General features: G+C 48.9%; 7 protein-coding genes across 7 annotated transcripts; 2 read left to right on the top strand and 5 right to left on the bottom strand.

Annotated features, from left to right (window-relative positions):
* Positions 1-303: 303 nt before the first annotated feature.
* On the bottom strand, positions 304-771 carry T069G_00654 (uncharacterized protein; the record flags this gene model as incomplete). Its single annotated transcript, XM_056167864.1, has 1 exon — positions 304-771. The coding sequence occupies one exon, from the start codon at positions 769-771 to the stop codon at positions 304-306; it is 468 nt and encodes a 155-aa protein (XP_056033180.1).
* A 372-nt stretch (positions 772-1,143) lies between these two features.
* On the bottom strand, positions 1,144-3,337 carry T069G_00653 (mediator of RNA polymerase II transcription subunit 1 domain-containing protein; the record flags this gene model as incomplete). The annotated part of the gene is made up of 2 exons (XM_056167863.1): positions 1,144-2,877; positions 2,936-3,337. 2 exons carry the CDS (start codon positions 3,335-3,337, stop codon positions 1,144-1,146), a joined length of 2,136 nt encoding a protein of 711 aa, XP_056033179.1.
* A 495-nt stretch (positions 3,338-3,832) lies between these two features.
* On the top strand, positions 3,833-4,629 carry T069G_00652 (uncharacterized protein; the record flags this gene model as incomplete). Its single annotated transcript, XM_056167862.1, has 2 exons — positions 3,833-3,997; positions 4,087-4,629. The coding sequence occupies 2 exons, from the start codon at positions 3,833-3,835 to the stop codon at positions 4,627-4,629; spliced, it is 708 nt and encodes a 235-aa protein (XP_056033178.1).
* Positions 4,630-6,568: 1,939 nt separating this feature from the next.
* On the top strand, positions 6,569-7,286 carry T069G_00651 (SUR7/PalI family domain-containing protein; the record flags this gene model as incomplete). The annotated part of the gene is made up of 2 exons (XM_056167861.1): positions 6,569-6,756; positions 6,827-7,286. The coding sequence occupies 2 exons, from the start codon at positions 6,569-6,571 to the stop codon at positions 7,284-7,286; spliced, it is 648 nt and encodes a 215-aa protein (XP_056033177.1).
* A 2,268-nt stretch (positions 7,287-9,554) lies between these two features.
* Positions 9,555-12,213, bottom strand: T069G_00650 (NACHT domain-containing protein; the record flags this gene model as incomplete). Its single annotated transcript, XM_056167860.1, has 7 exons — positions 9,555-10,023; positions 10,072-10,326; positions 10,405-10,516; positions 10,574-10,667; positions 10,758-11,590; positions 11,652-11,844; positions 11,911-12,213. 7 exons carry the CDS (start codon positions 12,211-12,213, stop codon positions 9,555-9,557), a joined length of 2,259 nt encoding a protein of 752 aa, XP_056033176.1.
* Positions 12,214-17,047: 4,834 nt separating this feature from the next.
* Positions 17,048-18,361, bottom strand: T069G_00649 (uncharacterized protein; the record flags this gene model as incomplete). Its single annotated transcript, XM_056167859.1, has 1 exon — positions 17,048-18,361. One exon carries the CDS (start codon positions 18,359-18,361, stop codon positions 17,048-17,050), a length of 1,314 nt encoding a protein of 437 aa, XP_056033175.1.
* A 602-nt stretch (positions 18,362-18,963) lies between these two features.
* T069G_00648 (ORMDL family domain-containing protein) lies at positions 18,964-19,674 on the bottom strand (the record flags this gene model as incomplete). The annotated part of the gene is made up of 3 exons (XM_056167858.1): positions 18,964-19,014; positions 19,089-19,447; positions 19,533-19,674. The coding sequence occupies 3 exons, from the start codon at positions 19,672-19,674 to the stop codon at positions 18,964-18,966; spliced, it is 552 nt and encodes a 183-aa protein (XP_056033174.1).
* Between the last annotated feature and the right edge of the window lie 2,170 nt (positions 19,675-21,844).

Below are 21,844 nucleotides of genomic sequence, written 5' to 3'. Positions count from 1 at the left end.
CACTTATAGAGTTGGATCCCAAAGGTCTAGTCATACTGGTAGTCACATTCTACAAATTTCCTTTATCTTTTTTCCTTTCAAAACAATAGGCATATAGCCTTTTAGATCCTTTATTCATCGTACTACCTATCTCTAATCGGTCGTCTGTGTGAATTCCATCCGCAGCAAAACTCCTTTACCCCCCTTTTCTCAAAACAGAGTAGGCATATAGCCTTTTAAATCCTCTGTTCATCATACTATCTAATCGGTTGTCTGCGTGAACTCCGTCTGCAGCAAGATTAGCAGCCCTTTGGTAGCCAATAATTATTGCAACTCTAGAGGAAGCGACTCTACCTTCATATCCACCTTGCTCGTATCATCAGGGGAATAGAACGCCGTGAGCATCCTGACTTCACTGCGAGAGTTGGCACTCCGATCACCGCACACAGCCTTGGCAAGCTCCACGAGCTTAGACCAGTGGCCTTTAGGAACGTCCGAATCCTTAAGGCGGTCGCTCAGGACGTAATCCGCTCTGATCCAGTACTGCACCAATCCTGGGGCCCCGTCGCGAGCTTCATGGACTTGGATGCGGCAGTACTGCGTGATCTTGAGGTTCTTGAGCTGGTGGGAGTTTGAGGGGAGGGTGTCCGAGTCGGCACGGAGCCTGGACTGAGGGAGTTGGGGGAGGGCTTGGAGGGGGGCGGCAGGACGAGTTCGGAGGGGGTGGTTGGGGATGACTTTGAAAGGCTTTTGGGGGAGAGGTTTGGCTGAGGGGGGTTTTGAGGATGACATTTTTGGTGGATGGGGGGTGGATAGGGTTCTGGTTCTGGTTCTGGGGTTTGGTGTTGATGAAGTGGTAGTGATTTTGGCTGTGCTTGGGGTTGTGAAGAGATAGGAGAGGACATGAAGGGATCATCGTGATGTTTAAATAGAAAACATAATGGCCTGGAGAAGGACTGAACTATCACGGCGTTGTATAAGATGCGTCTCCGGTGAATTGAGAAGTAGAACAGTTGAACATACCTTTGTAAATCTCTGAACTAGAACAAGATCAAAGGATTTCGAGCTCATTCACTCAGCACAAGTATAAACACCAAAAAAGAAAGCAATGGACAGTTCAAAGGGTATCAAATATGTTTATTCATTCCGTCGGCGATCTAGAGTTTAACAAAGGCGCGTGCGAATCCATTCAGCCCACTTGCACAGATCCTCGAGTCGTTCAAGCACCTTTCCGAGATCCTGTCTAGTGAGCACCTTGCCCTTTCCAGTTGCTGCCTGCTGTTCAATAATGTTCTCGTTGACAATTTCCACCACGCCGCCTTCTAGAATGCGAAGCGTAATGTCAATGGTAGAGTCCTTAACGGGGAAGACGACCTGAAGATATGGTGATGGATGAACCCATAATATGACATCAATGTTCATATCTTGGCCAGTTCCCTTCTCGCCGTTGACGGTTTTTGACTCTGCTTCCTGCTTCACCTTTTGCTCTTCTTCTCCATCGTTTTGTTCTTCATCATCGCTTGACGCCATGAACGCTGCCAGCTCATCCTTGACTGTCTTGGTAGTAGCAGGAGCCAATGACGTCTTGACAGGCTTGGGCGAGCTCTCCTTTGTTTCAGACCCGAAGCTATTGTTCAGCAGTATGGACAGGAAAGCGAACTGTCGGAGGAGAGGAAGCATGTCAATGAGTTGACGGGGATGTGAAAAGGACATTTCTGTGACTTCCTGGGAATAGATCGGCTTGTAGATGAAGAGTGTGTTGTGGTGACTCCTGGTGAACGACTTGCCCTGCCGGTCAAAAACACGAACATCGCGAAGACGTGTGATTGTCCTAGATTCACTGGGGTCTTGCTTGTTGCCTGCTGATATGGGGAAGAACAAGTCATCGAATGTTGGCGGAGGTAGAGGGCGCTGGCCAAAGTCGGCTGAAGGACTGGGGTTTGGGGGTGTGGCGTTCACATAAGAGTAGAGTCTGATGCAGTCAGTCTGCGGAAGGATGACAGGCGGATCAAACGTAACAGTGAATGTAACTTGGGGGAGCGTCGGGAGATGCATCGACAATTCATCCATGCCGGAGTTCTTGTTCTCATCTGATGAAGGAAGAGAGATGTTCTCTGGTTCTTGCCAATCAAGGATGGGGAGGTTGTGAGGCTCCAGTGCTTGATTCTGTTGCTCGTTGTCCGGTTTTACCACATCCTTGGAAATCCAGTCCTCGGATACTCTGACTGGAGACAGGCCAAGTGATTCAATAGGCGCGCAATCAAGTAGAAGCGACCAAACCTTTTCGTTCTCAGAAAAGGCCAACGCCTTGTCGTCTGAAGAGGGTACAAATCGCAACTCTTTCCAGTACTGCAGAGCGAGTCCGACTTTATTTCGTGCATGCATAACGGGATAGCCGTGTCTGGTACACAGCGCAGCCAGAGACAGGTACTGATCTGACTTGCCTGCCATCTCCGTCTCTTTCCGCAAGTTCGCAATGTCCCAGTGATGCAATCTTTCCAAGCTGGTAAAGATGCCTGCCAAAGCCTCGTAGCAGTCGAGGCCGGGGATGATGCTGAGCTTGTCCAAATTGGCAATGTGGCCAAAGTTGTACGCGAATTTATCCAGAGTCTTTGTCAAGGGACTCTGGTTTGGACCAAGCTTCAAGTCTGCCAACAGGATTTGACTGGCCGCCTCCATATGCGTGGAAACTGAGGCTGCCGAGCCATGGTAGGCTAACGATACATTCTGCACAATGTTGTTGTCTAACACTATGTCGACCGCAATGGCAGAACCTGCAATTGCCAGTGTTTTCGTCTTGCGCCCGTCTGCGGCGGTATGTTCCTCGGACAGAAGCTCGAGGCCAAGGCGCTGAGCAAGCCGTTCCAGGCCTGCTTCGCTGACGAACCCTTTCTTTTGCTGCGATGGTATGTCAGCTTAGAGGGTTTCATGTGCATAGAGTAAAGGGCACACAAACATTTAAGAGCTTAAGGATATTATCCAATCGCTTTAGTTTATCGTCTTCAGTAGCAAATGCGACTCCCAGCGTGTCCAGCCCGCCGACGCCGACATTATCGAGGCCAATATCAAAACTACCACCAATACCCAGTGCCCCCATGGCGGCGGCGGTCGACGGACTATCAAAGTTCAGAGCGCCCATGCCCGATTGACCCATCAAAGTAGATGTCGCCGGTGACTTCTTGACCTGTTGCGGCGATGATCGCTGTCCACGAGGCGAAAATGCAGCCTGGGCGGGATTGGAGAAGGGCGTCGAGATCGGCGGCGTTGCACCGGCAATTTGCGATGGTGTCGGACCTTGATGTGATGGTGTACGGCCCTGCTGCGAGGGCGCATGCCTCATGGGTGTTGGAGTTGCCATGGTGTATCAATATACTCGATTCGCGTGGGATGAGATCGTGGGAGTCGGGATTGGAGAGGGCAAAAGATGGTCGTCGAGGCGATGAATGAGGAGCGGAAAAGGCGAGAGCGCCGGCTGATTGTCGGTCAGGGCGTTGAAGGCATCGGTTAAGAACCCATCAAAGGGTACAAAAGAGGCTATAGCTGGTAGCTAAGCAAATGTCACAAGTATTAGAGCAAAACTGTATGAATACGAAGCTGTGATGTCCAGATCCTGAAGGTTGACGGAGCTGACCTGATGGAGCTTCTGCTCTGTTTCGCCAGCCTTGTGGCGTGCCGACAACTAGCGGCGCAGCCCACTAAAGAAGGTACTCCGTTTAGTGCGCTATTCCGGTGGATGTGCAAGTACCAGCGATCGAGCTAGCCTTTTACAACCGGCGAGGCTGCATCTCCAATGTTCAATTCTCTTCTCTTCCCTGTCGTCGGCTTTTTCTGAAAGCTTCCATATCGCATTCTCATGGCGACTGTTGGGAATGCGGCCCGGCAGATACGAGATCGGGCACTTCGCGAGAGATCGATCCGCGTGCTCGTATCGCCAACGCCAATCTCCTTCGCTGAGCGTCGCTCAGTTCTGCAGGTGCTGGAGCAATATGGCCCTGTAGAGTTCTTCAAGATGACTCCCGTAGGTCCCAATCCATTGAATAGCGTATATATGTGGTGCGGCAAATGAGAAAAACTATCTAACCACACAATCGATTGGATGCTTTAAAGGGCTATTACGCCAACTTTGTTTCTATAACGAGAGAGCCCTCGACCGCCGAAAGATTGATAGCTAGCAGCCCTCTAACATACAAGATCACGGAGCCTGTCCGCAGCGCGGTGGAAGACATTTACGTTGCAGATCTAAACGAACCAGAGAGCTTTAGCACCATGCAGCCAACAATAACTGGACAACAGACGAGCGGCACGAACTCATGGTCTGACGGCACGGAACAGGGACAGGATCAGGGACGAGAAGCGGAACTAAAGCAGGGGGAACGAGAGTTCAAACTGGAAATCTTCCCTGCGCCCGAGTACAATCATAGATTTGCCATGGCCGGTTCACCGCTGCACGGCATCTGGAACGATGGCTACGAACAGGACCAATCCTTCATTGCGACGACGCTAAGGCAATCGCTGCCCAAGAGCATCGCTAGCGAGGGGCTTGTGCACTGGATGGTGAGCGGCATGAAGACGCGAGGAGGGCGGCGGATGAAGAGGCTGCAGATCAAGGAATGGCTTCCCAGCTACATGAAGAAGGGCTCGACTGAGTAAGAGTACAAGTAAGCCAGCGACACCATGCCGCGCTATTACTAGATGCGCGGAGAGCTGCGACAGGTGCTACGACAATGAGGAGGACGATGCTGGCCCTTGTCCCGCAATGAATGCGACATGACTGAGACAAGACGGCCTGAATTTTACCGGCGACAATGGATGCAAGGCGGTATTGCAAATTGCAAGAGGCTGGTGGTCGCACAAGATGTCACTGCGTTCAAGAAGTCGTTGTCTCAAAGGTGACGCCAATTAATTTCCAAAGCCAAGGCAGGGAAACAAACAAACACCAGCCAAGCGCGATTGGGCAATTGAGGGTTCCCAAAAATGGAACAAAAGCCGCTGGAAAACCAACATTGAAGACAGTTTTGAGGGATGAACCATAACCTAATTCAGAAGTTGATGATGATGGATCTGCGCACGCTTTGCAACTTTCCTTGTTCTGGCTCCAGCCCGGCACAGCAATACAAGAGCGCGGCTGGTGCTACAGCTACTTCATCATCATGTGCGCATAAACATGTGTAATCTAGAACGTACGAGAGCCGCCTCCATCGCCGATGATGTGGCCTTGGTGGCCATGCATGGGGGGGCTAATTGGACTGGGATGTGCGAGGTCAAGACGAAAAATTTCACCTTACGTCACCCAAACAACCATCCAACTGCTAGGCACAGCCCATCACGCCGTCGCGGTCGGTGGTCAGGGCAGTGGCGCATCATCTCCAGATGGCTGTTTGGCCCGTCTTGTTGTGTCTCACCTCATTCGTCACACGATGGGGATAGGGAGAGCGATGCTGGACGAGGGGATTCACACGTCTGAACTCCAAGAGCAGTGAGCAAAAGACAAAGGAGAGCCGAAAGCGTGTCCCTGCTTGCTTGATTCCTGTTCATCCTGGGCCTGGGCTGCGATGACACTTGGACAGCGACCTCAAGCAGGGGATTCTACGCGTAGACCGCCACACTTCCCCCCTGTCCTACGCTCGAATCGGGCTTGGCCTTGGGAATCAAGACCCATATTGTGGCTCCAAGCAGGGCAGCGATCTGGTAGCGCAGCCACTCTCGCTACGTCACCCGCAGCTCTTGTGAACTGCAAGGCTCAGCCGTGATCCGAGTGGGCTAGCAGTGTGGGAAATACTTGGACGGGCCGGGACATGATGTCTGGAAAATTTCCTCGAGACAAGGATTGTACTGTGTATACTCTACCGCGGTGCCATGGTTGGTCCGAGACACTTTGCCGGGCGGAGCAGCGCCATGTCGGAAAGGAGCGCCTTCACTCAAGGATCGCGATTCCATCTATGGAGAACATGTAGGGGCTTCGGTGTTGTGCGAGTGGTCTCCGGAGTACCTGCGCAGGATCAAATACGTGTATAGCCATTGCCATTGCGTGTTCTGTACTGTACGAGTACATACAGAGCGAGCACAAAGGCCACAACAAAGAGAGTTGTATGACTGGGACACGCTAGCAAGGGATTCGATTCGCGTTGCTTCTCATTGAACAAGAGCCGGCACCAACATGTGCTAGACGGGGGTGGATCCGTCTAAGCATCGTATCTAGACAAGGCCAAGCCATGTCCATCGCGTGGACAAAGACCAAAAGCCGGCAGAAGCACGCTTGGCAGCTCTGTCAAGTCTAATTCGTTCGTCTTCATGACGTCGCCGTTCTGTGGCACCCAACTGCTGTCGGCGGCCGCTCACCCTCGTGAGACAACAGGAGCCATGCGTTGGCTTATATGCTGACACTTCTCCCTCCCTTTTCCCCCCTTGCTTTGATCATTACTATTTGTTTCCATCCAATACCTCTCTTTTTTCTTTCGTCTTTGTTCAACTCGTCTTTGTTCAACCCGACTCACCCCCCTCCGTCGTAACTTATAATACCCAACAGTTACCACCTACTGCCCTAGTGCCTCTCAATATCTAAGCACATCAACAAGTGCAGTCTTTCATCATGGGTGTCGGCACATTCTTTCACTACTTCGGCACAGTGCTGCTTCTTGCTGCCACGGCTCTCCTTATTGTCGTGTCGGTCACCGCGCCTGTGGTCAACGACCTCTCTATCTTGAAGGTCGACGTCAGTGGCAGCAGCACTATAGACAGAATAACATTTGGCACATTTGGATACTGCATCATCAGAGAGTATGTGCCCTTTCTAACCTGACCCTTTTGAATCATCTTACAAGAATATGGTACTAACATTGAAAATCAGCGGACCTGATGACTGCACCAAGGCTCACGTTGGCTACGATGCCACCGCCGCTCTCGCAGGAGTCCAAGGCCTTACCTTCTCCAAGGGCGACCGCGATTCCGCCAGGGTCCTCACCCGAGTTCTGATTCTGCACCCCATTGCTGCTGGCCTCACCTTCTTGGCCTTCTTGCTCTGCCTGGGCACCAGCTTCCTCGGCTCCTTTGTCGCCTCCCTCTTTTCCTTCCTGGCCTTTCTCGTCACAGTCGTCGCCATGGCCTGTGACTTTGCCGGCTTCTCGATCATCAAGCACGCCGTCAACACCAGGGGCCCCAACAACCTCCATGCTCGCTGGGGTCCTACCGTCTGGTGCATTCTTGTCGCCGCCGCCTTGAACCTCATCGCAACGGTCTTGGTCTTCATCACCTGCTGTGCTGGCCGTAGAAAGAAGACCCACACCCACCGCGGCAAGGCTGACTACTAAGAAGGGACGCCTTTTGCCTCTATATACCACTGCAACAATGTAACAATGAAAAAAGAAACGAAGCCCCCTACTTGGGGTCTATTCAGCAATCCTTATGGTAGCGATTTCATAACTTGTCATAAAGAAGAGACACAAAGAGAAAAGAATGAAGATATGAATGTGGATGGGGAAGAACATACAGTAATGAAATGCTTTTGGTACTTGTTTTGCGCGCGAAAGGGGGAGGATTTTGATCATGATACCACGACAGGGGCACGTTAGTGTGGGGGTTTGGTCGTGCTGGGACCTGAATGATTGTCTATTTTATATACCTAGTGCTTAATATTCTAACGTCCAATCCTTTCTATGATGAATTTAAATATTAGTGGATTAAATCTGCAACGAATCTATATATCAACGCAACGTTCATCTAATAATGGATCATGTTTCGTTCGTGTCCTAGTATGTTTTGGAGCAGAAAAGCCTCTTTGACGAAACGCAGGTGGGACACGGGTTAGTGTTGCTGCAGATTCTCAATATGGGGTGTTTGTGCCAAACAGGAGGCAGCGTTGGTGGAGAAGAAGAAGCCTGAGCAGGACCATAAGGAAGTTCAGTAGCAGATGAACCGATGTAAGGAGCCTGACGATAATGGTGTGGTGTCTTGTTTGCGGAAGTGTAATCTGTAAGTTTAGACTGAAGGTCTGCAGCTTTCAAAGGCGGCGCTGGAGGTGGAGGTTGAACACTCCCTAATAGATGGGGGGGAGTTGAAAAAGGGACGACCCTTTGTTGAAGTACGGAAAGGGGTCCTGGGGGTCGAAGAGGAGAATAGCTAGTTTGATGCCGCTGCTGTTCTGCTGCTTGCATCCCGGTCGTTTTCTGTTGTAGTTGGGGAGTGCCTGTAATGAAATCGGTGGCATTGCGTTCTTGGCTGGGCATTAGTGGCTGTGAAGCCAAGTCGTGAGGTGGCAAAGGAGCCAGCGGAGAATTTTGCATCGGCGACGCTTTCACATCTCGAAACTTTCGGGGCCTGGGAAGCCTGGGCATTTTGGATCCGTCTGCTGGAGCTTTTGTCTTCACTATGGACACGGGCTTGCGTCTCAGCTTTTTGCGGGGTATGGGTACGCCATCTGCTGTTATTTGCACCCATTCGCCATCGATGTAGGAGTATTTCTTTTGCGGCCGGCTTCGCGAGCCTGGGGCGGCTCCAGGAGAGCTACCAGGAGGTGGCTGCGAGTACTGCGGATTCTGGTCGCCGCTGACGACGATTTCCTCCATGTCGAGCTTTGAGCCGTCTTTCGCGACGTTGGGACGGTGGCCAGATGTGGCCGTCACTAGGCTCGTCTGTGGCGTGGATTTGGGGCCGAAGGAAGCAGTTTCCCCTGGGTCATCAATAGGGGCAGGGGAGGAAGTTCTGGAGATGGCGCTAGGAAAGCCGTCCCAGTTGTTGGAGGATGACGTATCCGGAATGGCATCATTGGCAAGGTGCATCTGTGAAGGAACTACCTGGATAGGGTTCATGTTGGGAATAGGGAAGGGAACGTTGTCGGCGCCAAAGTTCAGTCCGAGAGAGGGGTCGGGCAAGGGGAACATTTGGGATTGAACATCGGGGGCAATTGAGCCTGGCAACAGAGAGGAATCCACTCCAGCTATGGACCTACTAGGTTGTTGTCTACTATGGGCAACTTGTGCAAGATTTGGTCCCTCAAATGAGTTAGAACCAGATGTAAAAAGATAATCCTCGGCTTCTTCTGAGACTTCGGCTTGTCGAGTAGCCCAATCGATACGCTGAGGTTCTCTCTCCATTATACGTTGGTTGTAATCCCCTCTCTGCCGGCCTTTCTGGGAGTTTTGAGCCGTCGCAGGAAGATCCACGAGCGCGGGACGTTTCCTGATCGAATTTCGTGGCAGTTGTCGGTCACGATTGGTGTGATGCTCTGCTACGTGATTCTTCAGTGACCTCGCCGAAGCGAACACTGGATATTGGCAGCCTTGAACGCGGCAAATATGCTTGGAATGGTTTGCCTCATGGCGGGTGAGGCTGTCAATATTACTGAAGCCCAAGGTGGCGTATGTACATGACCAGACTCGGCACGTAAACGCTGAAGTTCGAAAGTTTTGTTTGAATTGTTCAAGCTGTTGAAAGGAGATACCGGGATAATTGGAATAATTGAGTAGCTTCTGAATCACTGTTTGATACTTCTTTTTTAAAGTAATGACATCGCTTGCCGTATCACCATCCTGTATACATGTAGTGTTATCTATACACACATTATATCGTTAGTCATGGACTCAAAGAAATGTTGTAGAATGGGAAGCTGCACCATGGATTGACACCACTTCTATTGTCTCTTTGTTTTGTTCCAGGAGCACCACCTTCACCATTTTGTACAGGCGGTAATCTTTCTGTCGTATCAGAGCAAGTCGTGTGTCTGACAGGCTGCCATATGCGGCTTCGCAATCGGTTTCTGCAGCTATAAAGTTTTCCGCCAGACGACAAGATAACGCAAAGAAATCGGAATCGAAAAACTGAGCTTGGTCAAACTCAAGAGATGCCAGAAGGTAGTCGACCCAATATTCGGTAGCGTACATATGGAAGCCGTGAAGCCCACAAAGAACTCTCAAGGTTCTTTCAGAGTCTGGGTATAAAGGAGCAAAGATTTGCTGACCAGATAAGAGACAGCGAATGGTAGCAAGCCCATGTCGTCTTTGTGACTCGTCCTCCGTGATTAAGAGTGCTGTATCGGAACTCTGAAGAAAGCTTCAATACGTTAGCGAGATATTCCTAGTTCCGAGTGGACGGACATACTCCCTAACTGACACATGGACAAACGAATAAGAAGAGTCGGCCTGCTTCTGGATGAGAGGCTCGCACCTATCAAGGATATAAGCCGGCACAAGCCCATCAACTTGTTCTTGTTTGGTGTCAAAGGCCAAAGCAGATAAAAGCTCTGCTAAACGGAGCGGCCGTTTTGCAAATGCGATCCAGCTTAGGACGGCGCTGATTCGCTGAGAAGATCTTTCGTCAAAATTGGCCATAATCTGCGATAACATCCGACCATAGCTATATAATAGTGGGTGTCAGGCAAAAATATTTATAAGAGGGGACTATTGCTGGACAGGTTATATTTCGTTGACTCACAATTCGCCGAGCTCCCTGGGCAGACTAACCGCTGCCTTCAAAATCTCATCGCGGTGGTAGAATAGATTCTTATTTATATACTCCATGACGAGTTTTGCCCAGAGAAACATGCCTGGCACCAATAAAGGTTAGCTTAAGTAAGAGATAGTTCTGTTGGATGAAGACTTGCCATCTGCTTTCTGCGTGATTTGAGATGCCAGCGCCGTGACATCGCCATCAGTGATACCTAACTGAGAGAGACTTGGCCGAATATCGTTTATCCTCTGCAAGGTATAATCTTGGATGGCCTTGTTTAGATGATCTTTCTCGCAAGATAATGATACCTGATGTTTCCTCTTGACAAGTTTTATTACTTCAGGCCTCATTTGAGTGCATAACAGCACTTTAAGAAGAGTTGAGGCAGAAGATGAAGCAGAAGTAACCAGCTTGTCGAGTGTTTTTACAACACTCGCTACTGTATTATCATCACATTCATCTAGCCCGTCAATAATAATGTGAAGGGTCTTTTTCTTTTCTGCCAAGGCTCCCATGGCTTCGACTAAGAGGCGTAGAAGTTGTTCAACCACAGTGTTGCTTGGGGCTTTCTTCTTCAAGATTAACCAGTCATACGACAGCGTGATGAGTTCAGGATCCAAACGAATGATTTGTATCATCAAGGACCGCATTATGTAGTTGTAGTCTGTTGACTCAGGGTAGAGATATGTGCAGAAATGAGCTGCTACCAAAGAGCCCTCTAAAGCACGGAGAAAAGTCGCGATTTGTGCTGCCAAGACACTTTTACCGCTCCCGACGACGCCATGAAGCACAACAAACTGAGTATCGCGTTCGCATCTCGCCCACGATCGAATCTTTTGTTGCTGAAGTATCCAACTGCAAGACCCGAGGTTTCGGTCTGCTTCAGAAATGAGATTGTCAAATACTTTGATCTGGTGAATCTCGTCAACTTTCAAGACACTCAAGACAGCTTGAAATTCGGTACTTGTACGCTCCTCTTCCTCCTTCTTGAGTTTGGCCATTTCTTGCTGTCTCCAGTCTTCTAGTTTCTCTCTCATCTCTTTTGCCTCTGATAAATTAGCCGCATTAGCTGTTTTATCAACGAGATCCTCATGCGCTTTTAGATCAGCAAATATGTTGTCGAACCGCCGTTGGAAGCGTCCCCAAGAAGTAGCAAAGAGGCGCTGCCATGCTAAATATCACTGAATATTAGCTGAGATCTATATTACAATGGATATGTAACTGAGTCTAACCATTGCGCCGGACAAACTTGTAAGCTTCTCCGTGGAATTTAAGAATATCCGAATAATACACTGCCAAAGTGTTTTGGACTTCTATGTTGTTTGAATAAGCGCGATCAAAGAGGTTAAATCGAGCCAACGGCTCAGCTAGCCTGCAATAAACCTTGATGATCTGCTCAAAGGCTTCGATGTAATCGGCGGATATCTGGATGCGACATTGATTCATCAGTGCCCGCACGATCACTCATATCTCATCACCCTGTATATGTACCTTCAACACAAGCTTAATGGGTGCCCATAGCCAAGGCAAATACGGCGTTCCACTGCATAAAACTTCAATCGCTTGTGAATAGTGGCCCAAGCCAGTGAACAAAGGTGCTAGTCTCCGCATATTTCGCAACGACTGACTTGCTGCAAGCTGCTTTTCGATTTGGAGAGCTGCCTGCTGAACATCTTCAAGCGACAGATTTTTCAGTTGCGCCCGATCGGAAACAGTGATGACTCTTTCGAGCTCCATGAATGCTTCTCGCATCATGCGCTGCGCCTGAAGAGAGGCCCTCTTACTTAACGGCATCTTTTTCTTTGGACGCGCAGCACCGTCGTTGGGCCAGCTTCAGTCTTTCGCCGCGACAGTACTAGGCTCTTGGATGGCCTACAGACAGAATGAATAAAGTTGCAAAAGACAGAGCGATGACTGACTCTCTAATCCTGATAATGATAGGCTCCTATTGTATGTGCCCCCTCGTGGTACGCGGCTGCTGGAATAAGGCTGTGCAAATTCCATTGGCTGTCAACCACCCACGTCGCGACAGGCTTTTCGTTGGGCACAAAACAGCACGCTCCCAATACTTGCATACATGTATGGAGTGAGCTTCCTAGAATTGACATCTAATCCCACGGCGATCTAGGCGCTTTATACTTATTTGCCACGGATTTGAACAGCACAAGCAGAATGGAATGTGAGCCGATTCATCCTCATGGATCAAAGCGACGGCGACCCAGCTTCATCGAGAATCATAGCACCGATGAACACAAAACAAAAAGAATTGCAGCCGTCGAAGTAATAGATCGGACTATTGAAGATGATGAGCCTTCTGTTCGGACGGCATATGTAACACATGAACCAGAAGCTCTACATCTGCCAACTCACCATACCGAGCCCAATCTCACCGGCTATAACAATACCAAAAAGCAGTATGTATGCTTCGGAACGGTGCGCAATCTCACTTTTCTGTGTCTTGGATAGCACACTCAACATGAAATGATTTTAGATAACTGATATAAACGGAACTTGTCAGTTCATGAGAACCTCACTGGTCCAAGAGTTCACAATTCACTTGGATGACTCTCAGACGTTCCATTGCATCGACGATGTCTCCATAAAAGGCCAAATAGACCCAGGATGGGCATATATAACAGATGCCTTGCTTGATGAGAAACAGCTTGAGCTGGAGATCACATGCTCTATAGACGCAATGCAACCATTAAAGACAAAGGCCACTACGCCTTTGTCCACGCCATGCCGCCTAAGGGTGACTCTATTTGGGCCTTCATGCCTTTTTAAAGATGTAGGGAGTTTTTTTGAGGACCATAATCTTTATCTTCAAGATCCAGTCAACTGCTCAAGAAATGTTTTATACCGAAACCCGCACAAACTATCTGTTGACTGTGGCCCTCCTCTATGGACCTCGGATTTAGACACGGAACATTCAAACTTTGTGATGATCGAAACTACACAACCACGGCCCGAGTTGATCGATGTATTGAACTCTCAAGAAGATCTAGTTGAAACGAAACAGCCTGGTTCCATTCGATCAAAGATGAAAAAGTAACGAAGCAGCCTCATAAAAACGTTCTTTTAATGCCCTGTCAGCCAAGCTAAACTATCTTTCTACCTAGACATCAACTGCAAGCGTTGACGTTCATGCTCCAAAGAGAGCAAGGTTGGGCCTGGGATGGCAGCAGAGCAGATCTTTGGGAATTCCTTTCCGAGAGCACTGGCTCTTAGTAAGTTCCCATTGGCAACGTCTTACATAAAATCACTAACTTTTCACTAACTTCCTCTGAACTGTATGCAGTTTCGTCAATAGAGTCTCTGACGCAGTTCAAAAAGAGCCGCCACAGCAATTTTATGGTGGGATTATCGCAGACCCTATGGGTCTAGGCAAGACATTGTCCATGATTTCTCTAATAGCGTCAGATCTAGTTGTGGATAGAAACGATCCAAATTCGATTACTGGGGCCAATGCCGAAGCATCTTCTGGTCGAACATTGATCGTCGTACCACCTCCTCGTGAGTTTCAATGCTAGCAGTCTGCTCGTTCTTCAGTTCTTGCAAAGACTAAATATTACGCACAATATAGTTCTTGACTCTTGGGAAGAACAGCTAAAACAGTGAGGCTCACATAAACTTCTTAAAGACATAGGTCAACACGGAACTGACTGGAGCTTTCAGACACGTCTTCCCCAACAGTATCCCTTGGCGCCGGCATCATGGAAAGTCTCGTGTAACAAATGATTCCGATCTTGAGGAATCTTTGCTAGTATTAACAACTTATCACACGGTATCTTCGGAATGGAAGAGTAGCTCAGATCAGCAACCGTCCTTCTTATTTAACACACGGTGGAGGCGAATCATATTAGATGAGGGTTTGTCAGACGCATCTTTAGAACTATTTTACTTGAGTAAGAAAGATATACTGATAGTCACCAGCTCATTTCATCCGAAATAGCGATTCTCGAATGGCTCGTGCCATATGTTCGATAAACTCAGTTTCTCGATGGGCTGTAACGGGCACGCCCATCCAAAACAGACTCGGCGATCTCACAGCACTCTTAAAGTTCCTCCAGGTCTATCCCTATTCGGAAGAACATAAATTTAATACAGATATCTCTCATCTGTGGAGAATCGGCAAGATAGATGAGGCGGTAAAACGCCTGAAGCGGCTCGCAGGCTGTATCCTTTTGCGTCGCCCCAAGACTGTTATCCAACTACCACCAAGACATGACTTCCAACACTTTGTGGAGCTGGCTCAAGCAGAAAGAGATTTGTATCAGGCATTCAAAATGCACACTCTATCTCACATTGAACAAGCTCTCTCTGCAGATGGCAAGTTTAAGAGAACACACTCTTATGCCAATATGCTACAAAGAATCGAAGCAATGCGCATGGTTTGTAATCTCGGCTTATATTACAAGATGCGATATGATCTCGAGATATATAACGAGCAGACGTCACAGAATTGGACAGCAGTTGCACAGCAGATGTTCAACATACGCCGTGGGATTAGTAGCATTCAGTGCCGTCTCTGCTATTGCCCAGCCGATTCGACAGAGAATGCATTTTACGAAGTTGGGCCGCCTGCAATGTCAACTTTCTCCCAATGTCTAGAATTTGTTTGCTCTACATGCATATCAACTCGCTCGCATCCTGTGGTCTTTAAATCCTGTTCTCATGAGACCATCTGTCCCGTTGCAAACATATCTACAAATATTTTCGAGACGGACGATATGCCAAGCCTCACAATTAATCAGTTATCTGATGGATTACCAACGAAGATATCGATGCTAATCAGCGACCTAAAAAGTCAACCTCATGATATAAAATGGTGTGATATCTCGGACTGATTTCTGACTCGAATACATGTATTTCGGCTGACACATACTGACAGCGTCGTCTTCTCTTCGTGGCGAACAACTCTCGAAATCATTGAGGTTGGACTCAAACATGCATGCATACCTTGTCTACGGTTTGACGGCAAAGTGGCACAGAAAGATCGGCATGCCGTAATCGAGCGGTTTCGTAAAGATCCAACGATTCGGGTGCTCCTGGTGACACTATCGTGTGGCGCGGTTGGGTAAGCCCAAGAGGCGTTATCATTTAGACATTCCAGCTCATTCTAATACGCTTCTTTAAACAGCCTTACATTGACGGAGGCCTCCAGGGCCTATCTTATGGAACCACACTGGTAAGTTGCTCCCTGGGTATCATAGCGAGAAACTCTCGTTAATATGCTCTGTTACAGGAATCCAACGCTGGAAGACCAGGCACTGGCGCGAATTCACCGTATAGGACAGACGAAAGAAGTAAACACTATTCGATTCATTGTGCGGGACTCATTTGAGGAGGCATGTAATCTTACGATCAATAAACTTTTGGTGAATTCACTAACATTATTCTGAACGCAGAGGGTTGTAGAACTACAAAAATCCAAGACGGATCTGGCCGAGGTAATACATCGTCAAAATGAGAGCAACCAACCAGATGGAGCTCAACGGCCACTAGAGGTTCGTATAATGGCATCATAAATTCTTGTGATCTTTGTCTAACTCAATCTAGTGGCTAAAAGCACTCATATAAATTCATCCAAGTGAGCAAAATATGCTCGATGAGCCATATTGATACAAAAAGCACTCCCTATGAATACAAGTAGCATACATATATGTAGTTCGGCATAATAGAAACTCAAAACTTGAGATCTAGATCGCCATATAGGCGTTGCAGCATCCATCATAATGTCCACAAATATCAGTTGTAGTGCTATTATAAAACAGATGCATTTAACCAGTCTCCGCTCACCCGACTAGCCACACATTTATGCAACATTTAGCAGGTATGATACCATTAAGCTTATCTTCACGGCTCCTCCGGATGCGCAGCATCATACGGGGTTGCTTTCGAAACATAACACAGCCTCGATCCAATGTCCGCAAATCGTATCTATGGACATAAACACGAAGTACATATACAAACCGACACGCATTACAAAGCGGCGGAGATGAGTCTCTGGAATCTTCGGCCCGTAGAAACGAGACCACCCATACATGCGCGAATTGCGCCGCCATGATGAGCTCCGTTTACTGGCCATTTTCCGGTTTTGTCGATGTATTAAACATCAGCCTTGTTTTATATCCCTCTCTATACGTCTCTGAAGTATACGAAATAGATTTTTTTCTCTCTCTATTTAATACGAAATTTCGGCGATATACCACGTGCGATGCTCCGTATTACTCAAGCCACGTAGCCGGCCAGTTACACAATGACCGTAGATCACTATTTTCTTTCGGCCCAATACATAGACTGAGTATATACAATTTCTCCCTATGATATGAACACGTATAGATATGAACACGTATAGTGAAAATCTTTGTTAGAGATAAGGCTGGATGGCATCAAAGACACTCAGTTCACCAACAAGAAAATATCACACAAAGCAATTTGAGAGAGCATCCTTAAGAAAACACAATATTATAATTAAAACCCTATTTGAAAAAAAAAAAAAAAAGTACCAAACTAAACTCTTTCCTCCTTTTTATCGTATTTTCCCAGCAGAAAATCCCACCATTACTCTATTAGAAAAATCCGAAATGAAGTCAGAAATCACCACCTAATAGCCTAAGCCAACAAATTAGAGGGCCATGACACAAGCACCGATGAAAACGGCCACAGCTCCCATGACAGGGGCAGCCGCGTTCATAGCACCGCCAGAAGACGGCACCGTGGTAGGACGCGACGCCTGGGAGGTAGTGGCCGTCTGGTTGTTCGCGTACGCACCTCTCTTTTGGTACGTGGCCATGGTTTCGGCCGCGCTCTCCGCGATAGTGAAATCAAATTCAGTCACTGTGGCGGTCGTAGTGACCGTAGTGTTAGGGTCCTCAGAGGTGATGGTAGTAACGAAAGTAGTAGTAGGATCAGCTGAGGTGGTGGTGGTAGGGGGGGCAGTATCCACCGGCGCGGTGATGGTGGTAGTGAAAGTAGTAGAAGGATCCTCTGCGGTGATGGTGGTAGTGGCGGTGATAGTGTAAGTGGCAGTTATGACTTGGTTAGGCTGCCCTGTGACAGTGAGAGTGGTAGTGGAAAGATCCTGGGTGACAGTAATGGTAGCACCCCCATCTGTGACCGTGGTAGTGGAAGGGTCCTGGGTGACTGTGGTAGTGGAAGGGTCCTGGGTGACTGTGGTAGTGGAGGGATCCTGGGTAACTGTTGTAGTGGAAGGATCCTGGGTAACCGTGGTAGTGGAAGGGTCCTGAGTGACAGTGGTAGTGGAAAGATCCTGGGTGACAGTAATAGTAGCCCCCCCATCTGTGACCGTGGTAGTGGAAGGGTCCTGAGTGACAGTAGTAGTAGAAGTGGCAGTGGTAGTAGAAGGGTCCTGGGTGACAGTGGTAGTCGAAGGGTCCTGGGTGAAAGTGGTAGTGGAAGTAGCAGTGGTAGTGGAAGTGGCCGTGGTAGTAGCAACACCTGTACCTGTGACAGTAACAGTAGCCGTTGCGAAGCTGTCTTGGATGGATTGCAAGCTTCTCATGACGGAGCTAAAGAGCCGATTAAAGTTTACCTGAGCAGTCATAGACGGTTCAGCGGCAACTTTCATAAGCGCAGCTCGTACGATGTCTTCCTGGCTCTCGTGCTCCTGTTCGTGGTCGTGCTCCTGTTCGTGGTCGTGCTCCTCGTCGTTGTCATGCTCCTCGTCGTTGTCATGCTCCTCGTCGTGGTCATTCTCCTGGTCTTCGTCTCCATGGCGCCAAGTAGACGTCCACACATGGGAAGTCCATTCACCAGTCCATTGGCGTGCCTCGACTACGGGGCCCACAGTCGGGACAGGAGACTCAGCAGCCTCATGCTTCGCGACACGCGTGAATGGAGAGACCCGATGCTCAGGGGCGCCCTGGACGAGGGGCGCGGTGGCAGCGAGGGTCAAGATGAGAGCACGGAAGCCGTACATGATGAGGGATTGTGTGTGAAGTTGATTGTGTAGAGTGCTGAAGTGAGCGAGGATGGGATGAGGAGGAAGAGAAGAGAGAACTTGATCGAGTGAAAGATTCGCTCAATTTATAACTGTTTGTCCGACACCATGATGGCCACCAACGGGGCAATATCCTCAACTATCCTCAACTTGCTCGAGCACGCAATATCCCGCGAGGGAATAGATAAGAATAAGGCCGGTCAATGGGACGAATCGCGCCGTTGGTGTCTGCCACTGTATCAGCCTTACAACCTTAACGGAGAAATCACCTCATAGATCGCGAGCTTGTGCCCTCAACAAAGCAACTCGGTGGTATACGCAAGTCTCCAGATCCAATTGATGTCCTTGAAAACTATCGCTGATAAACACTAAAACCTTATTTTCGGCTGGAATCATAGAACGAATATGCCCGCTATGTTGTGTAGGATACCCATTTGCCCCGCTGCTCCTAACCTTCCACCCTTTTCGTTTTTTCTTTGTTTTCTTCCATTTTCGTCTTTCGTAGTTGTGCTATACTTTCTGTTGCCTAAGCTCGTATTTATTTGAACCCCAAAACGCCGTTGTGCAGCCCGAAGGAACCATCACTCTTCTTCTGGAATGTCTGAAAAGAAGCTGAATCGCATTCGGTGGCTCTGGTATAGGGCATTAGCTACTGTCACGCGAGACTTGGGGAATAAAATATTTGGAGAGTTAAGGGATTGCTCACAAATGGTAGCTTCGGAATGACAACAGCCAGCGTAGCGAGGAAGTTAATGACAAAGTATGTTGAGTCGTAGTGGGTATAATGTGTGCTGAGTAAAAATAGCACGATAGGGACACTGAGGAGAAACTTCTTGGTCGGTGTGTACTGGGCTCCGTTGTCGATCTGCTCCCACATGTTGAGGTTGTCAAAGGCACCGCCGTTGAAGTCAAAGGGAATGCCTCGAACGTAGTGGAACATGATGTAGGAGCCGACCATGTACGTCATGTTGGTCAGCGTCCACGAAGCTTCCTGGGAACTGCCCGGGATAACATCGTAGAGGATTTTGAGGCAGGCGATGATGACGATGTGGATAGTCCAGGCCCCTATTTTTGCGGCGGTCCAAGGTTAGCAAACGCAAGCCAAAAAAGGCCCTTCTCAGGGGCACAGCACGTGGATCGAAAAGCATACCTTTTGCGTTTGTCCAGTTGGCGTTCATGTTCGGTATAACAGCCTGATCGCTCATCTGCTCAAGCGTCTCGGGGGGCTCGTGGTAGACCTGGAGGATACTGCTAGACCTCCTCCGGCGGCCACCAGCGCTTCGGTCGGTCATGTCGAGAAATCGGCTGCTGGCGGGTTTTGCGCCTGCGTCTAAAGTCTGTGAGGATGCGGGAAGACAAGTTGACGGCATTGTCGGTTTGGATGCTTTTGTCTGCTCCCGAGGCCGCGAATGCTCCTTCAGTCTCTCGCAAGGCAACGCGCAAGTCGGAGGCCAAACGTTAAATCGGGGCGCCGGGGACTTCTTGGCGGCACACGTTGTTAACGAGGCGATGAAGGTACTGAGTACTACTGAGTACGACGTCGGCGGGTATAACTGCAGAGCGATCGGTGCAGGCGGCGGGCACAAGCGAGTGAACAAGCTTTATGCAACTAAGCGGGCAGCAACTGGGCACAGCCACAAGAGGCTCAGGAACAAGCTTTCTGCTGTCTGGGAGTTGGTTATCTGGCTTCATCAGTGGCAGAGTGGGGGTGAATTTTGGAGGAATGGATGCGAATACGAACCTACCTTTTACTGTATATTGCTTTTCTTTCTTTCTCCCTCTCTCTTTAAAATAGTAAAATCTCGATGGTGCTGCAATCACACGATTCACTTGGGCCAACGAATGTTTATTCACGCAAGGTTTTGCTTTGTTCTTGTTTTTTCTCGGCGGCTTTTTAGATAAGGTACGGAGTGGCGGTATGGAGCGGGATGGGGTTGGTTGGCTGGCGCATTACGCGCATTATATGGTGGGCAGAGGGGGCGGCCCTTTGGGGCATAGAGGAGTAGAGGATTCTGTCGCAATTGCTGGATACGACTCGCTACTCCCGTCTCAAACTCGCTTAGAGAGCGTCCTGAGGAACTTGGAGATTCTGAGCGGTGGTCCGGACAGGCTGACGACGGCCTTTGCTGGGATCAGTATCAGTCTATGGAAGCTGTGGAGACACCCTGGAAAGGGGCGCCGCGGTACCTGCAGGAACAGGAGATATCATCCGACAGCAAATTGAAGCCTCCGTGGTGCTAATGCATGCTAATTAACGTAAATGTCTATGATGGTGGGCGGCGAGCACCAAAGCGTAAAGGCTAAGGTGAAAATGCCTCTGGACAGGTAACCAACAACTTTATAAGTGGTCAACACCAAGAGAGTGAGAGGAGGGGTTTGGTCCCTGATATCACATGCTCGGACTGGGTAGGTATTTGCTTGGGCATCCAAACATCATTACAACCCTCGTACACGATCCAGGCTTCTTCACACAGGACCCTTGGATGGCATCCCCCTACCCAGCTAATAACGTCTACACGTGCCAATCTAGCCGCTATCCGGGTGATCTGAAAAACCACCACATCTAGTCGCCTCTTTAGTGCAGCTGCTTTATTAAAAACCGGCCAAGACGCTGTGGCTGTATCTGTCCCACCTACCCCGTAATATCTATATCTTAATAACAGGCCAAGGGGACGCAAGGAGACGAGCCGTATCCTTGGCTTCTAGAAGGCTGCTTCATCATTTCGGCGACAGGGGCCTTCCGTGATTAGTGGCAGTGAATGATCCAAACACTGCATGCCACAGCCTCGACCAGTGAGATCACCTGGACTGTCTAATAACAATGCTGCCACTAGTCCCTGCTGGTCTGGGAAGATCCAACCTTCTTTTAGACGGTGCCATCTCCTGCCTGCTTGGAGGTCCCTAATTAATTATGCTGGGCGCCACGTGCATCCATTACTCTTTATCTATTTCAGGGAGCTCATTTCGAAATCTGCAAGCCTGTGCTTGTTCCAGCAGCAAGGACGTGATTCCAGACCTGCTCGCGTATCTCATCTCGAAGACAGATGTCGTCCTAAATTGCGGTACTACGAGAACGTACCTGAAGAGAGAGCAGTCACATGCAATTTTCTTGCCCAAACCATCATGATGGGCAACCATTCCAAAGAGGGGGGAAACGAGACACACAGAACACCTTCTTATAGCCAGCAGCTCCAATTGGTATCAGAGGCCAATTACTGCATATCATGAATTGTTCACCTTGCCTGACGTAAACATCTAATCCATCCTATGCTGTGTGCCTTTAATATGGCCACCTCTGTCGAGGGGCTAAACTTCGGAAGTGGAGCTCTCACCTGCGTCAGGTTCCTAATTTGATTCGTCGCGTACTTTTTTCCTTGTGATAACGCATCGCCCAAAAAAGAGTGTGCTTCTTCAATCTCATCTTGAAGATCACGGCTCTTCACCGCAACATTTGCAAATCTA

This window comes from Trichoderma breve, chromosome 1 (genome assembly GCF_028502605.1).
Source record: "Trichoderma breve strain T069 chromosome 1, whole genome shotgun sequence".
NCBI classification, from domain to species: domain Eukaryota; kingdom Fungi; phylum Ascomycota; class Sordariomycetes; order Hypocreales; family Hypocreaceae; genus Trichoderma; species Trichoderma breve.
Note: the sequence above shows the minus strand (reverse complement) of the source record. Positions and strands in the feature narration are given on the sequence as shown.